The sequence below is a fragment of the Macrobrachium nipponense genome, chromosome 22 (genome assembly GCF_015104395.2).
Source record: "Macrobrachium nipponense isolate FS-2020 chromosome 22, ASM1510439v2, whole genome shotgun sequence".
NCBI lineage: Eukaryota > Metazoa > Arthropoda > Malacostraca > Decapoda > Palaemonidae > Macrobrachium > Macrobrachium nipponense.
Window position 1 is genome coordinate 7,750,744 of NC_087213.1, and position 18,182 is coordinate 7,768,925.

At 38.7% G+C, this 18,182-nt stretch overlaps 1 protein-coding gene across 1 annotated transcript in view; it reads right to left on the reverse strand.

The window, feature by feature from the left end:
* Nucleotides 1-8,541, reverse strand: part of LOC135198857 (ribonuclease H2 subunit B-like) — a 98,622-nt gene extending 90,081 nt beyond the window's left edge. The window contains 1 exon segment of the mRNA XM_064226830.1: nucleotides 8,329-8,541. Within this exon segment, the coding sequence (XP_064082900.1) occupies nucleotides 8,329-8,434 (106 nt within the window). The 5' untranslated portion in view covers nucleotides 8,435-8,541.
* Between the last annotated feature and the right edge of the window lie 9,641 nt (nucleotides 8,542-18,182).

Below are 18,182 nucleotides of genomic sequence, written 5' to 3' on the forward strand. Positions count from 1 at the left end.
CTAATACATCCTGATAAATCTGTCCAGGCGTATATCGATAATGTGCCAGTACGTGAGTTGCATGACTATATCATTCCTTCTCATGTGCAAGATTCAAATACCATCGAAGTCATGTTACAAGAAATTAGAAAGTGTGACAGACAATATAGCTCTTTCATAAACCCAGTTGCTATTATTCAATTAATTTTAACTTTTCTAATCACCATAAATAGACCAACCATTCAAGCATTCAATGACTTTGAAATTTATCTTTGAGCAACTAAACTTGATGACTCAAAAGAGCATTCAGTATTCCACAGATCTTTTGGTTTCTTCATCTTTGCTATGCAATATTTCACCTCGAGCTTACAGATTCTTTAGGGATAGAAGATGGTTAATTTTACCCTGCATGTCAATGATCAGGCGGGTGTTTATATCTAAGCAACTTAGTCCAGAAACAGAGCAGTATGATGATCATTTTCTTTCGTATATCAGGCAAAAATCAAAATCATTACAACCCACAGACAAAAAATGATATTGTTATGATACAATAAAGTTTTATGCATACTTACCTGGCAGGTATATATATAGCTGTATTTTCTGAAGTCCGACAGAATTTAAAAAAACTTCCGACACACGCAGTGGTCGGCCAGGTGGTTAGTACCCATTCCCGCCGCTGGGAGGCGGGTATCAGGAACCATTCCCATTTTCTATTCATAATTTTTATTTCCACTGTCCCCTGAGGGGAGGTGGGTGGGTACTTGAATATATATATATCTGCCAGTTAAGTATGAACAAACTTTATTGTATCATAACAATATCATTTTGCTCATGAACTTACCTGTCAGATATATATATATAGTTGAACCCCACCGTTGGAGGTGGGAAGGGACAGAATAGAAGGATTTTGGGACACAAATGCATGCTGATGATTTACATCTTGGTTCCACCTGTTAGCATAGCCGACTTCGTGATTACTGTCACCCAAGTCTGCTTCTGCTTTACTAGAGTTGCCAGCGAGGTAGAGACCTATGAAGCTGGTGCACTCCAGATGATTCTGTCAACGGGGGCGTGACCACAATGTGACTAGACCATATTGACCATACCATGAGGGCTAAGAAGTAAAAATAAATATATATATTAATTATATATATCACCACCTGACCAACCTACCAAAGTTAATGTGTGTTAACTAAGGCTTCAGAGTTAAGAAGTCGCCGTTGTCAGCGACTCCACAACTAAATTAAGAGCTCTTCCTAACCATTTTCTACAGGATAGGATGAGTAGTACTTCTTGCCCCAAGATTGTGTCTGCAGACACGTATGGCCCTAGCGAGCAGCAGATCTCATATGCCATCTTCACATCTCGCAGGGAGTGTGAAGTGAACCCAGAGTTGCTTCGCTAAAACAGGTACTCAGGATGTTGCTGAGTGCCATGCTCTGTTGAAATGCTTCCGAGGCCGCGCCCTCACCTCGTGAGCATTCAGATAAAAAGCTTTCAAATCTTTGTGCAAACACAATGAAGGAGCATTTTTTGAAAGAACTCCTTAACCCTAAAACCAGGGTGTACTTCGATATGGGCAAGTCTGGTCTTTTTTCGGAACACTGCAGATTGCCCGCTGACTTCGACTTTCTTGATTTTAAGTAGATAAAAACTTGAGAGACCTGACAGGGCACAGGACTCTCTCTGGCTCCTGCCCACTAACTTGTGCCATCCTTGCTTCCAAGATCCTGGCCCAAGGACAAAAAGGGTTTCCATTCTTAGGCCATAACGAAAGGCTTAGAGAGCACACCTCCTTGTGTTCTCTAAAGCCAAAACTTTGTGACGATGGCTTAAAATCTCACTAACCCTCTTTGTCGTATCGGGTGGTTAGAAGAAGGCCTTCCTGATCACATACAAGAAGTTAACAGGCAGGAGAGGTTCGAATGCTTTGACATCACGAACTTCAGACTACGTCTAAGTTCCATATTGAAAGCTTCGATCCGGAAAATGCACAGTCTGTACTAAAGTCAGGTGAACGACCAGTTGACCAGTCAGACGAATCAAGGACAGCAAGGCTGTACCCTGAAGACCAAAAGGCACTATTCTTAGCTGAAGGATGAGTGTCTGGACTGCCTGGGCGATTCAATCTAAGCAAACCTTGGGGTGTATCAACGCAACCCAACGTCGTCCGCAATCGACTTCGTCAATAAGAAACTCGGGCTACTATATGTCGCCTGATCTCGCACGAGTGTCTGACTCCGAGAAAACAGGCGAGGCAAAAAGTAGATGGTGAGCTAGAATCGAGATTCCACAGACCTCAATGATCGTGAAGGTCTTTGTTGTTTGACAGATGCAAATCTGTCAAACAACATTCTCTGTTGTCTGTTCGCACTGGCAGAATTTTTTTTCAAAACTCTCGGCAACCGCTAGACCACTGGTAGTTCAGGTGATCTCCCCCACGTTCCCGTGGCGCTGGTACTTGGAACTATTCCCGTTTTCCTCAGATTTTCTCTGAACCCTGTCTCCTGAGGGGAGGAGGGTGGGAATTTAATTATATATACCTGCCAGGTAAGTATGCATAAAACTTTATTGTATCATAACAATATCATTTTTATGCATGACACTTACCTGGCAGGTATTATATAGCTGATTGACACATTTGGAGGTGGGTCACAGACAGCAACATCGTCATAATCAAAAATTAATAATTTTTAAAATATTTAAAATTATTATTTAAGTTCCTTACCTGCTAAGGTAGCTGACTTCGTAGGTCCTGCCTCTTAGCCTGCTAAACCTTAGTAGCTCTCAACTAGGATGTGACCTGTTTGTTGAGAAAGCTAATAACAAGGGTCTGACAACTGGACGGGACCAATTTGTTGACAGGAAACCCTAGCCCTCTCTTACCAGGGGCATTCATGCTAGGATAAGTTAGACCACCTGAACCACACACAAAGCTAACGTAACACATTACACTTCACATACTGAAGAGGAAATAACCCTCTCAGACAACCATTAAAAAGAACACCACACTTAATTTAAAATACCTAGCATGTTAGTAATCTATCGTTGCTGCCGTCGATCGAGACGATTCGTACGGACTTTTGCAATCCTGTAACGAACCTCTAGATGATCGTTACATTCTACGCCTGTTATAATAGGCTCTTTCTCGTAAACTCGAGCAGGGACCGAGAGAAGATACTTCTTAAGATATGAGAGAGCTGTGGAATATCAGAGTTGATGTGGACCACTGGTTCCAAAACTCGTTTCGAGGACTGGAGGGACTACCGAATTGCATTTACTTCTTTCAGATTAAGATCCAGGACATCTGAAACACTATCCAGATGTCCGGCACCTTCTTTCTATCATGACGCACTGAGAGATGTTCAGAATAATTCCTAGATCTTGAATAATATTTCAGTTTCCCGGTAGGAAAAAACTGTGGTCTGAATTGCAGTCTATTCGGGGAAACAAACTTCTTCAGGAAGGAAATGGTCCCCAGCAAGCTCATCCATTCCCTCCCCGAGTATGCTTACTTCCCTATAAGGCTGCGCTTTGCCTAAGCAGGAGAGCATATAAAAGTGCAATGTTGCGGTAGACTCGTAGTTCTATACCGTGCGGTAACGAGCACCGAAAGGATTAAGAGAGATAACTCTGTTGACATAGTAAGGCAAAACTAATGCAACGTTTATTCATTCACGTAAGAAATCCCCTCAATCTTAGGCTAAAGTCCGTGATTGTAGGACAGAGATACAAGTTCGTCAGTCAATCCCGCAGGAGAGACGTAACCGCCAGCACAGAGATACGGTTAGTCAGTCAATCCCGCAGGAGAGAGAGACGTAAAAACTACAGCGCATGACAGCGCACGATCTGTTACTGGTGGCTCGGTTGGAACTTGGACAGTCAGACACAGCAGCAGCCAGCAGCTTACGAACGTCGTCTCGTTAACTTTATGTCTGGGTTGCCAGCTACCCGCCTATTCTACGAAGAAATAGGTCAGTTATTTTTGAACAAAAGAGACTCTCAAGCTGGTATATTTAAGCGAAACAGAAAACGCTAAATATATAGATGCGTTTGTGTCGTCAGAACACTACCATACAACGGTAAAAGATAAATCGGAAACTCCTGGAAGGCTGCAGGGAGTGACGATTAAATGTCCTTAAAACAAATAGTAGACAATAGACCTCTCGGTTGCCATCCGAAGAGGTAACTACAGCAAGCGTGTATGACTTGAACCAACCAGTAGTAAAATAACGCAAGGCAAAAAATTTTATTATATCACAATAAAGTTTGTTCATACTTACCTGGCAGACATATATATAGCTGAATCGGAAATACAGCTACATACATATCTGACAGGCAAGTTTCATGAACAAAACTTAGAGAATCGAAGCAGACATCTCAAGCTTCTTAAGATACTGGACATAAGCGTTCATTGACGTAGTCTACAAGTCTATTTCTGTGTACGAGTCTGCGAATGAGGAAGGAGAGCTCTTCCGAACCTTGTCCTTATTCGCTTACGCAATATCAAGTTAATGAGATGTTTTGCAATGAGAACTAACCCATTAACGGTACAGAGAGATATTTTGTCAATGAGGGGAGACCCACTTACTTGACAAAACGATAGTATATTGTCAATGGGGGAAAGTCACTGAATTGACAAAACGTAATCCAGGAAGTCGAGCCTTTTATTTTTCGATTCCCGTCTCAAACAAGGAAGGGACAAGAATCCTGTTAAAAGACTGGGCTTACGGTAGGTAGAACGACGATGCTCAATCGGCATGGAAGTCTCGACTAGAAACTAACAAAATCTATCATCTGAAAAAACCCTTTCAGATGGTCTAAAAAGCTTTAAATTTATTGGCAGTATGGCAAAGGAAGTCTTGTCTTGCGCTTTCCTGAAGAGCGTCCTTTTGATGAGTGCCTTTGCAAGAATCCTACTGAACGTTGCCGAAAATCCTGACGTTCAGGACGTCGAGCCTTTACATAACCCGTAACTGTCTTATCTCAAAGTCTTGACTGAGGTAGAGAAAACGAGATCTTCCCTTGAGCTTTCCTTAACTCCATCCACCTTTGCGAAAAGCAATATAATATGACAGAGACCTCTTGAATTCACGAAACCCGGAGGTCTTGCTGGGTTTCGAAGACGAAGTTCTGTTCACTTTCTTGAGGCTCAAATCTTAAACAAGAGCTTGAAGAGTTCAACAGAAACGTTCTGGTGCGCGCTCGGCGTCCACTGGCGAGGACGCTCGGCGTCCTGGTGCGCGCTCGGCGTCCACTGACGAGGACGCTCGGCGTCCACTGGCGAGGACGCTCGGCGGCCACTGGCGAGGACGCTCGGCGTCCACTGGTGAGTGCGTCCATCCGAGCGTCCTGTTCAAGCCGATCGTCCAAATAAGCGTGCAGAAAAGCGTCATGCTCCTGACAGGCGTCAAAACAAGCGAGAGAAACTGCCTTCTTTTTCCTATTTCTTGGTGGAAAGAAGTACACGTGATCAGGCAACTTTCTTCGCCTTCTTACTTCTCACTGAAACACATAACGAGGGAGAAGGGACGTGAAAGCGTCCTCTTCTATAAAGCTTCTTAGAGGCGCGAGTCCTTCCGAGAGCTCCAACCCTTGTGCGGGGAGACGCCTCGGAGGACGAGAAGCAATCCTTCAGGATTCGTGCATGTGCACGCACGTTTGGGCAGTCTGGGTATTTTCATCAGGAACTGCCGAAGGCACGCCAGATCGGTGGGGGTTCCCTGTAACCCTCCTTCGGCTTTCGACATGCCCTCTCCCTTGGTTCTGGGAGTTCGACAGAGGTCTAGACCTAGAGGCGTTATAAGGCCGATCTGACGCACCCTCCACTACACAAGGGGCACTGTCACTGCACTTAGCCACTTCACTATTGCTCTCTAAAGCAAACACTTTCGATTCTAAGTTACGAATCGAAATAGTATAAGAGAAAGGGCAATAACCTCTACAGACACTGTTTTAGGGCCCGAAGGCAACATTACAGGGTTAGGCGTAACAAAAACAGAAGTAGAACTCTTCACAACAATGAAGGAGAGCGATCACCTCTCGCATACATAGTCATAACCCGTATCCATACTACAGCGTTAGGCAAAATAAAGTCTACCGGAAGGTTAGCAGTATCACTACCCTGACTTCGTAATTGATTAATAGCGTACATACTAAACAAACTTTTTTCCTTACGGAATTAGACACGTTTACTGATTAATTGCGTACATACGAATCATACTTTTTCCTTACGGAAATAGACATGTTTACTGATTAATTGCGCCCCCCAAGTGCGGAACTACCGAAGCTTTCGTAGCCACACCCTATCTTTGCAGACAACACCCTCTGAAACTAGCCTAACTAGATTCAGATATCTTATGCAAAAATGAATCAAATTCAAATCAATTTAAGATAGCGTATGCCTAGCCACAAATCCAAGTAAATCAAATTAAAAGACAATTAGGATACTTAGCGGCAAATGAAGTTTCCAAAATCCTAAGCCGGAGGTACTGAAAACAGGTGTTTTCAGTACCGGCGACAGAAAATTTATGAATAGAAAATGGGAATGGTTCCTGATACCCGCCTCCCAGCGGCGGGAATGGGTACTAACCACCTGGCCGACCACTGCGTGTGTCGGAAGTTTTTTTTAAATTCTGTCGGACTTCAGAAAATACAGCTATATATATACCTGCCAGGTAAGTGTCATGCATAAAACAGTAACATTAATGATTGACGAGATACATTTAAAGCTTTTTTTTTTATTATAAGGGAGGTGCTGTAATAGGATCTGCATTTAACAGCAATGAAGCAGCAACCACTGCATATGCTTTCATGATAGGTGCTGTTCTATCAAAATTTCGAGATGTGGTACATATTATTCCGGTAAAAACTATAAAAGCAGAAACGCTATTCCAAGTTATAAAAAAGTAATACTAGGGTTGAAAAAATTGGATTGAAAGTAATCAGTGTCATTACGGATAATAATAGGATAAATGGAAAAGCGATGTCGCATTTTGCAACCCCACCAAAGCGGTCAATTGCCTACCCCCATCCAGCTGCAAAATGCAGACCTTTGTTTTTCTTGTTTGATAGTGTACACATACTGAAGTGTATCAGAAATAACTGGTTGTGTCTCAAAGATAAATCCAAAACAATGGTATTTCCAAAATTTCCATTCAGCGAAATTTGTAGCGAACCAAATGTATCCTTTGCTCCCTGGAAATCATTAGAGGATTTATATTTAGTAGAGTCAGAATTATTGTCAAGACAATCTCATAAGTTAACAATAAGAGCATTGCGGCCATCGACATCTGAAAAACAAAACGTGAATTTAGTCCTAAAACTTTTTAATGAATATATTATTCAAGCAATGCGAAATATTGGAAAAGAGAAAAAATTGCCTAATTACAATGATACAGCAAATTTTATAGAGATATTTTGGATTTGGTGGTCAATAGTTAATGTAAAGTCAATGTATGTATGTATGTATGTAAGAATGCAAAAAAACTTCAGGTAATGAGTTCCTCACAGAATTACAATGTCACCATCCCGTCCCAGTGTTTGATAGCCAGGTCAGCCTACTTAGGACGACGCGGCCAGAGGGTGAAATGGCCTTGTACTCTCGGTGGCCACGCTTTGACACACTTGGTGCCCCCAAATGTGATACTGTGTATAGCAAAATAATGTGCAATATTTAGCATTAGCCTAGCTAGGTATACCTAAAAATGTACCCAATAGTTTGCATCAATAAAGGTCTGACATGAATAAAACAAGAGTCGAAAAACTGGGCAACATAGTCCTACTACCTAGCTAGGTAAGTTCGTTTTTTTTTTATTAAAGGATTGTAGTGTCACTGAGTCTAGGGTCCTAGATACCCAGAATGAAGACTACCTACATATTGGAGACTCATCCTGATATTTTGGGTTGAATTTAGTTGGTAAGCCTATCCACCTACTAGGGGTAGTTACCTAGGTATATAGTAAATTACTACTAGGTATAAAGCTCCTAGGAAATGGACAAATGAACTAACGGCAAATAGTCTATGATAGGCCAGGCCTCTCCTGAAGAGGATTTAAGGGTTTGCTTCTCTTCGAAACCTTCGAAGTCAGCCCACGGTACCTTAGAAGTGCAAGTCATGACGCCATTATCTAAATGGTCAATGTGTGCTTACAAATTTAAAAAGCCCACGAGCCTCGTGTGTTTTATAAATCTTAGAAGATTAAGCTTATGGCAGCAATACAAAGTACGTTAAATTAACATGAATTAAGTGGGCTAGGTCTAGTCCTCCCATTAGAACCAGCCAAGTTAGCCTACGTCTAGCGTTGGTTGCGAGAGCCAAGGCCAATAGTATTACTGACATTAACCTACCTTTCAATAACATAACAGTTTGATCGCCCTTCGGTCTGCTCTCGGGAGGCTTTTCTTCCATTTTGCTGTTCTGTGCCTTGATTCTTTTGGAAGGACTACGAGGCATGGCTTACAATATTGAATGTTCTTAGTACTAATTTGTCTAACAAGATAGTACTATATTTGGCGCGAATAACACTCTTCTTCTTCCTTACTTTGTCAGGAATTGTCGCGTCCACTCGGACCACAACCAAAAGGGCAGCCGATTTTTTTATTTTTTAACTGGGCAAAGGTAGCATTCCATTAATAGCTTCCAGAATAAGAACAGATATATAAAACGCGAAAAATGAATAACGAAGACAGAGAGGTAGTGCAGACTATTAAATTTTCATGTATAAATTCATAAGCATTTTGAGATGGCATCATAGGCTCCCGCAGCATATTTTCCAAGAGGGGGCAAAATTAATATATATATATATATATATATATATATATATATATATATATATATATATATATATATATATATGCAGTGGAAACTGCGATGCCAATAATTTAAGTGAAGCAAGATGCGAAAAAGAAAAAAATACGATGTTACATTAACTTTTTTTTCATAGTTCCAAATACTATTCAGCTGAATTTGAATATTTCTGGAAAGAAATATTTGAATACTGTATAAAAATATTATACAATACGTAATGATACCTTTAATTTACTTAAACTGAGAGAATACATTGTAAAATGGAAGGAAAATAAATGATGTAGTTAAATGTAATAAATGTAATATAATATATACTACAAATTTTTCCAGGACTTCAGGAAGGGGGTGGGGGGGCAAGTGCCCCTTTTGCCCAAATGTGCGGGGGCCGATGGATGGTATCAAATGCTAGATGTAAGCAAGCCGTCACAAGAGCAGCCATACGGTAATTTCTTTCCCCGTTGCAAATGCCACATAAAAATTAATGCACCAAGTACCAAGAATGAATAACATGGGCAGAGAAGTGGTTATTAAATCTCTCTCCTCTCTCTCTCTCTCTCTCTCTCATCTCTCTCTCTCTCTCTCTCTCTCTCTCTCTCTCTCTCTCTTTTATCTATATATATATATATATATATATATATATATATATATATATATATGACCATTTTACAATTGCACCCAACGCTAAACATAAGAAAAATGGGCCATTATCATATTTAATAAATGTTGCTTTCAAAGAAGAAATATTTATTTTTATATGAATAAGATTGATTGCTAGTAACTAGGTAATTAAGAGATTAGATTACCAGTGTGGCTAAACTGATTGATAATAAATAGATAACTTCATCCTGACTGAGCTTTATCAGCTGCTGAAAAACGAAAACGTACAAATAGGAGATTTAATCAGTATATGCTAACGAAACCTAGTATTAAGAAAACATTTTAAAAAATGACCTTTATGAAATACGGTATCCAGATTATAAGCTGTCTTTGAAAAGAGAGATGAGAAAACAATTACGACCTGAAGGGAGGACTGGTTCAAGAAAACTGTAACATATTATAGACAAGTAAATACGAGTGGCTACTTCCTGATGGACAAAGTGATGGTCAGTTAGAGGATTTGCAGGGGATAAAAACGAAAGACGGCTGTAGGATGATGTAGGGAAACAGCTCTTCTTGTGATTCAACACATTTTCCCCCCCTTCAGTTCTAACTTTTCGTTTACGGTGGCAAAATTCTACAAAGATGACTGGCATGTCGAGGCGTATAAAAACCCTTTATGAGCTGCTGCTGCTTTGAATGAAATTTAAAATCATCTTTGATAAAGTTTATCAATGCAATGTATGACCAAAATCATCTCGGGCCCACCAGTCGGGATGCCTTTTGTTCATCTCTCGTTTGTGTTTGCTACTTAGTTTCTCTACTTTTACTGTAAATGACAAACCAGTTAATTATGCAAACAATAAGACAAGATAAACGTGCATTATAAAACTATTTCAAAAATAAGGAAGTGAAGAGCGAAAATTCCAAAACTATTTGTAATCATATAACGATACATGGTATCAAGTTGGGGATTCTGAAACACAATAATTCGCTCAGTGGAATAGAAATTACTTTCACACGTAAAGATATTATCTCTACATTAGTACTAAGTGGGTTGGTGGGCGACAAAAGGAGCGGCGCTGCTCCACGTCGCATTCTCGCAGATCCTTGCACTGCCACTGGCCAATGGCCATCTTCAAACATCCGTGCCGAGAGTGTGAGTCGGTGCTTAGTGTGCCTTGCTATTTTCTTCTTTCATTATTCATAACGGTATGTTATGCAGCCTAAAGTTGCAGAAATGGACACGCGAATTCTCCTAGAGAAGATGGAATTACAACATTTCACAAGTAAGCAAAGCATTCGGAATGATTTACTGGTAATTTTTGCAAGTCAGTTAATATCGTGTCAGTTAGCAGTAGATAGGCCTATGCTCTCGCTGTTGACACGTTCTTTTAGGATTTCAGCATATAATTGGCACAAAAGTGAAGAGAATTTCGGATAAGCAAACAGAACGTCAGTAATTTCATTTACATATGCCACATACTAACGAAGCGAAAGAGATCTTGTTTGTAATTTAAAATTTTTACCCAGTTGTGGGCCTGAAGGTGTGTCAACATGACTCCTCTTTCTATTGTGTTACTGTTATGCAGAGGGACACCTGCTGCATTTTGTCCATCATTAAGAATTCTTTGCAGTAGGTAGGCTTGTATTACATTGTCTATGACATCCGATCTAGTTACAGATATATAGTAAATGGATCGTTAGAGATGTTTAATAGAAGCATTTTGTTGAATGTGGTTCAACTTGGTGAGAATGTGTCGGGACAAGGTAAACAAACCGTAGAAAAAACTTCAGTACGGTCCAGTCACTCAAGTGTGAGGATAACCTGATTTTTTTTTATTTTTGCAACACATCTTGATTTAATTTATGTTTTTATCAAACGATACCTATGTCTCAATGGTTGATGACAAAAAGAAAATTGTTTGGTAACTTACTCTGCACCTTATGTTCTCAAACTACTCATTTGGAAAGATGCTCTATCATTTAAACATTAGTTGTAAGTACAACTTAATTTTGAATATATGACGATAATTTGTCTGTGGTGAAAGTGATCGAATGAGCATGCCAAGGAGAAATAGCGTTAAGAATGGTGACGCCATGGAAAAGACTCAAGGCCTAACAAAGGCTAGGCCTAAGCTTCTGGATTCGGCAAGTAATTGAATTGTTTTGTCCTTCTTTTAAGTATCATTCTTTATGATCAAAATTAATTAGATGGATAGGTTGGGAAGTAACCAGTCCCCATGCTATTCCCGATTTTGAAACATGGTCATGGCTTCGAAGATGGGAGACATATATTGTCTATAAGTTGCTTTAAATCGTGCAGAAATTACTAATGATTGCGATTGCAGTTTATTAGACAGAAGAATGAACACGGTGTTTAATTTTTATGTTAGCAGCAGGGATGGCTAGAGTACCATCTGATTGAGGGGGTTAAAGACAGTTTTGACCAACTTGGTAATATTGACGAAGTTGAGCTACTATATATATATATATATATATATATATATATATATATATATATATATATGTGTGTGTGTGTGTGTGTGTGTGTGTGTGTGTGTGTGTGTGTGTGTGTGTGTACTGGTATACTTTGTATGCTTATTTTGACTTCTTATGGTTATGGTTAAGTTGGTATAGGCCCATATTTGTGTTTGTGGTGGTGTGTACGCGTGTGTAATATTTATAGATTTTTAATTTCTTACATACATATGTACATACTATATACAGATGCATATATATATATATATATATATATATATATATATATATATATATATATATATATATATATGTACACACACTGTACAGGTGTGTATTAAAAGAACAAATACTGTCCATTTTTTACCAATTCAAAATCAACATCAAGGAGGTTAATCACAGCACCCTCCCCCCTGCTCCACCCCACCCCCCCGTCGGCCCATCCCTGGTTGGTAGCTGTTTTTCTCTCCCTGGAAATGTGTAGACTAATGAGTTGGTTTGGTTGACTCAGTTTAGACAACTACACGTCTTTATTTCTTTAATAAACTATTGTATTTTGGTGTTGGTAAGAACTATATGTATTAATATATCAATTAGTTATTCCAAGAGTTTGCATCCAATATTGATATGCTACATGAAATCTGTTGCATCCAAGCCTAGTGCACAGGTTACCACGAGCAAACTGCAATTTCTTTTCAGGACTCTGTCATATGGGTACATATTCTGGTATCTGTTAAAATTGTGCCAATTACCTATTATTGTTGGAAAAATTCAAGTTGCGCATACCTTCGTTCCAATTATATCTATTAATGAACATGCGTGATTTAAATTTTGCAACTATCTAAAAGGGGGGTGGGGCGGGGGGTGGGGGGGGGGGATAGGTAATTGTGCGAAGTCTGTGATAAAATGAGAAATAGTATTACGTACTGGATGTTCTGCTGCCGGGGTTGAACGAGATACTAACATCTGTTGGTGTATATATATTGTGACGAAGTGGCAAGTATCTGGTTACTACACTTACCATTCATTAATTGTTACCTCACAAAAGCCAGACACCTGAACCCTCATCACAGGTACTAAACAACTGAATACTCTAAAGGCAACACTGATCCCTTAACAACTCACCAGTATTGCAGAAAATCAGACTAAATTCATCAAAACAGGTGCGAGGTAATCTTGTAAGTAATTAAATTAATCAAAGGGCATCACTCCATCAACATCTTTAAAAGTCTAAGTATTTCCCTGATTTCGGAAGTCTAAGTACTTCCCTGGTTCTAAGTCACTTCAAGTAAATTGAAGGAAAACAGATCAATTACCACTCTTATGTTTCTACTTAACATAAATATAATCAAATGCAAATATACTGGTTAGAAATGAAAACACTTATAAATAAAAATTTTAAATACAAAGATTTATTATTAAACTCAAAATTTATAAGTGAAATTCACAATATCAGGGAAAATTACTGTTACTTGAAAACAAAGTAAAGTTTAATTAATTCTTGAATCAATTAAGTAAAATTAAATCAAAATTAATTTATCACAAAATTCAAGAAAATGAATTCAATTGAAATTCAAAAGTGTTAGGCAATAATTGAAATTTTGAAATTAATTCACAAGTGCTAAACAACAATAAAATTTGAAAAGAATTCTAAGTAAATGCAAATTAATTCACAAGTGTTAAATTTAATTAAATGTGCAACGATTAATTAATGAAAATAACTAAGTCAATTAAATTGTGAATGCAAATGAAAACACAGACAAATGCGGAAAATACTAGAATTGCAAAAAGTATTTATCACACAGAATATAAAATAAAAACACACACTTCAACTAGAAAATGAATAGGCAGTCCCTGGGATACGACGGGGATTCCGTTCTTGAGACGCGTCGTAAGCCGAAAAGCGTCGTAAGCCGAAACATCATAAAAAATCATAAGAAAACCTTACTTTTAATGCTTTGGGTGCATTGAAAACTATGTAAACTGCATTCATATTGCATTTTTCATCAAAAAAACCTTTAAATATTGATTATTTTGCATTTTTGGAGTCATATTTCATCTGTCAGATCACTGTTGTAGGCGTTGTAACCCTGGAACATGCATCGTAACCCTAGAAATAATTTCTGCTGAATAATTGAAAAGCGCCTTAACCTTGGAACGTCGTAAGCCGAGACTGTCGTAATCCGGGGACTGCTTGTAAATGCAAAAAAAAAATAAAAACACAAACACAAAACACAAAAATTTGCAATGTGTAAAAATGTAAATAGTTTCACTCAAACCATTAGTTATCAGTTTTGCCAATCCTTTGTAACCATCGGTTATTAGTTTTTACCTAACCACTGTTCCTATTAGTTATTAGTTGCAACTAATAAAAATATAACACACTTTACCTTGTTGGTATACCAATTTTCTTTCTTTGCTGCAGGCTTGTTTCACACTTTCACAAAACCAGGTGCCGTTACACAACAATGTTTGTTCAAATTCCACATAAAACACTAAGTAATACTAAATAAACTCTAAGAAATATCAAATCTGAAATTCACAAATTAGGAGTGACCATTCAATAAGTACGAAAGTCGTTGCGTTATTTAAAATCAAAAGTGCTATGCGATGGAGAGAGAGAGAGAGAGAGAGAGAGAGAGAGAGAGAGAGAGAGAGAGATCTGGATGCCTCGAGTATCTAAGATGTAATGAGAAACTTCTCCCTTACGGAAGCCGGACTGGAGATGACACAAAACGTTTAGGGCAATAATTCTTTCTAGAAGCTTCGAAATCTTACGCAATTTTACAAAGAAATGTGAAATGTGCCGTTGTGGCACTCGGTATCGACATGCGCGTATGAGACCAGTCTGTTAAAAAAAGACACGTACTCGACTCGATCGATCGAAGCAGAAGTCCCTTATCATACGTGATGACAGAATCCCAAAACACAACGAAGGCTCGAGCCTACTTATCAAACGTGTTGACAGATTTTGAAAAACAACTCTAGCTTTGAACGGACAAAGATATTCTCTCTCTTTCTACATTCTACGTTATATATTCTTTTACATTATGTAATGCAGAAATCTGAACACACATTTTAAACATCCTAACTCTAAGCTATCTAGGAATCTGAAAAAATGTTGCAAAATTCAATTCTAACATTGTATACGGTCAAAGAGGGGATATATGCATTTTGAAAGTAGCAATATATAATATATATATATATATATATATATATATAATTTATTACTATTAGGTAATCTTCTTAGGCACGAAGATATGGTAATTCGATTGCATTCACATAGGAAGATGAAAATGGCATATGGACCTCTTCTTGGAGCGTTTATTAATAAACGCTCCAAGAAGAGGTCCATTGGAGGATGAAACTGTTGGGCATTTTCTGAGATATACCATTTTCATTTTCCTATGTGGAATATCAACATCGTACTCCACCGAAGGTGCCCTGTGAGATTCGCAAACTCTGTTCATCATATACATAATAGGGCAGGTACAGTTATACCACTGACGAAAAAGATCCCTCAGTAACCATTAAGATATCAAAAGGCTTTTCATTCATCAATTTTTTTTTACCTTGCAGTGTTTATTAGCTTGTCATATAAATCCATATTCTAAGACATTATCATGTACTATATCCCTGATCTTTGTTTGCTGCTGTTTCTATCATTTCAGTCCAAAAAGCTTTCCAGTTCTCAACTTCACCCACTGAGCTGTTTCTGTCTTTTCTGTCTCGAACAATGATGATTAATAGTAGATTTGAAGCAATGGAACACGAGGATCCCGAATGGTGCAATTAGTTTAGCTGTTGGGATTTTGAAAAGTATTTTATTCTATTAAGAAACTAGCTTGAGTGTCTTTTGGTTTCCAATTTGCGTTATTCTTATTGTGCTGGTATGAAGCCCCATTTGACTAATGTTTGTACCTGGCTGCCTACAGTATTTGTGGTAATTTTCTTGAATGCTTTTGTTTTCATTTAAATACTAGTTCGTTAACCCCTACAAACAAGAATTTTTTTTATACTTTTCTTGAGGATGATCTCCATCGTATAAATCTGATGATAATATATTTTTTTCAGGAGTCTTAGAATGCCTTTGTTAGAGGCGGAAGCCAGCTGGGTTTATCACGTATAAACTTTGTCAAGATTTTGCACAATTGATTGCACCATTCTTAAGGTAAGCTCGTTATGTTTTTATACACCTGTCACCACCGGCACCTCCAACAATAGAAAAAACTAGGAAGGGAAACCTGCTTTGTCCATTATTAACATTAATTCCTAGTGCTCAAACGTTTGGGTAGACATGTTAAGGTTTAAATATTTTAGAATCAGTCTAACTAGGCATGAATGTATATATATATGCGCCTTTTCACCTTATAATGGATGGCTTCGGAGAATGATGACTTATAAAATTGTTAATCTTGTAGTTGATCGACTGTGCTGGGTGATTGGCTGGAGAATTGGAATGGAGCCACCCCTTCTTGGGGGGAAAAGGCAGATGCCTACCATATATATAAGCTGACCAAACCGGCACTGCCCGGGAAACTCTGAACAGTCTACTGTAGGGGGAGGGAAAAGGGCAGGGGAAGGAGAAAAGAGAGGGTGAGTGGTTTGTGTTAATGGTATGACTGACAGTTTTACTGTTTTCATTCAAACGTTCACCGTTTGAACAGTTATGGGCGAACTGACAGGTATTACTGAGATGACCGTCCCTTTTATCCAGGTATTACTGAATTGTCTGTCCCTTTTATCCAGGAATTACTGTAGTGACTGTCCATTTTAACCAGGTATTGCTATGGTGACTGTCCCTTTTTTCCAGAAAGTTCTGTGGTGTCTGACACCTTTAACCAGGTATTACTGTACTGTCTGTTACATCTAACTAAGTATTACTGTACTGTCCATCCCTTTTATCCTGGTATCACTGTGGTGACTGCCCCCTTTTATCCATGCATGACCATGCTGTCTGTATGTATATATAAAGATAAATCCTCTTACGAAGACCTATTCACTACTACCATCACTGGCATATGTGCTTTGACGTGTGAGCTGGAATTAATTTAAAGGCCAGATCTAACTTCAGTTGAACCTTTTCATCTTCGACAAACTTTTCCGCTGTCGAGCATGTTTTTCAGCAGTTTCAGATTATCAGGGAAGTACAATGGAATAAACTTTCATCGTTAACTTCGTCAGCATAACTTCGGATGTAAAATTTTTATTTGAAAGGAAAGGATTGCCACATTTGAAATTAAATTTACTTGTACTTTGCGTAGGATAATTCTGCTGTATCTAGCTCTGCACATATATATATATATATATATATATTAAATTGGATGTATACGTATATATCTCAGTGATGGGGAGATGAAATTATTTGAGATGCAATTCCATGACAGAAGAGATCAACTGAGGTTAGAGGGCTGCAATTTGGTAAGTTTGATGACTGGAGGGTGATTGTTCAACATACCAATTTGCAGCCCTCTAGCCTCAGAAGTTTTTAAAAAATGAGGGCGGACAGAAGAATGCGGACGGACAGATAACTATCCATCTCATCTCAGTTTAACTGTCTTTTACAGAAAACTAAAAGAAACAGGCGAGACGGTGTCTAAAGTGAATGCATCCGTCGGTCGACTGAGCAAGTATTTTAAGGACATATGGTGTGAACAGTAGAGGCGAGACAGAGTTAAATGATGCAGGAGGGGAAGGTTTTGTGTAAGTTTGGGAATGCTATAAAGGATGTAAGGAGGGCAATTAAGCAGCTGAGTAATGAAAAGATACTAGGATTTGATGTGATTTCATGTGAGATGCTAATGGATAGTGGTGAAACTGTAAAGGTGCGTTCACACGGTCGAAACAATGCCGACGGACAAACATTGTTGCCATATCAAAGGCGAAGCAGTATGACGTCAAAAGCGTTGAAACGAGGGAAGTAGATCTGGCAACAAACTGTGGTACAGTTGAAGTTGTATATCACTGTTCTTACTCTGCTCACCGAAGGCAAACTCTGGTAAGCAATTGTTAAATGGTAACAATGTTTGTCCGTCGGACGTTGTTCGACCGTGTGAACGCACCTTAACTGGGTGGCTGACCAAGGTATGCGTGGTATGATTTGTTTAGGGAAAAGTTCTGAAGGAATGGGTGAGAGGTGATGATCAGAGTAACTACGGCAATGTAAGTAGAAAGGTTCGTGGCTAAAGAGGTGGGTTTGTCACCACTGGTGAAAACCTACACTTTCTTCCAACTTTCTTTTTATTCTTTTCCTTTGCCCCCTATGCATTAAAAGAAGTGAGTTTTATCCAATGTGGGGTCTATATATATATATATA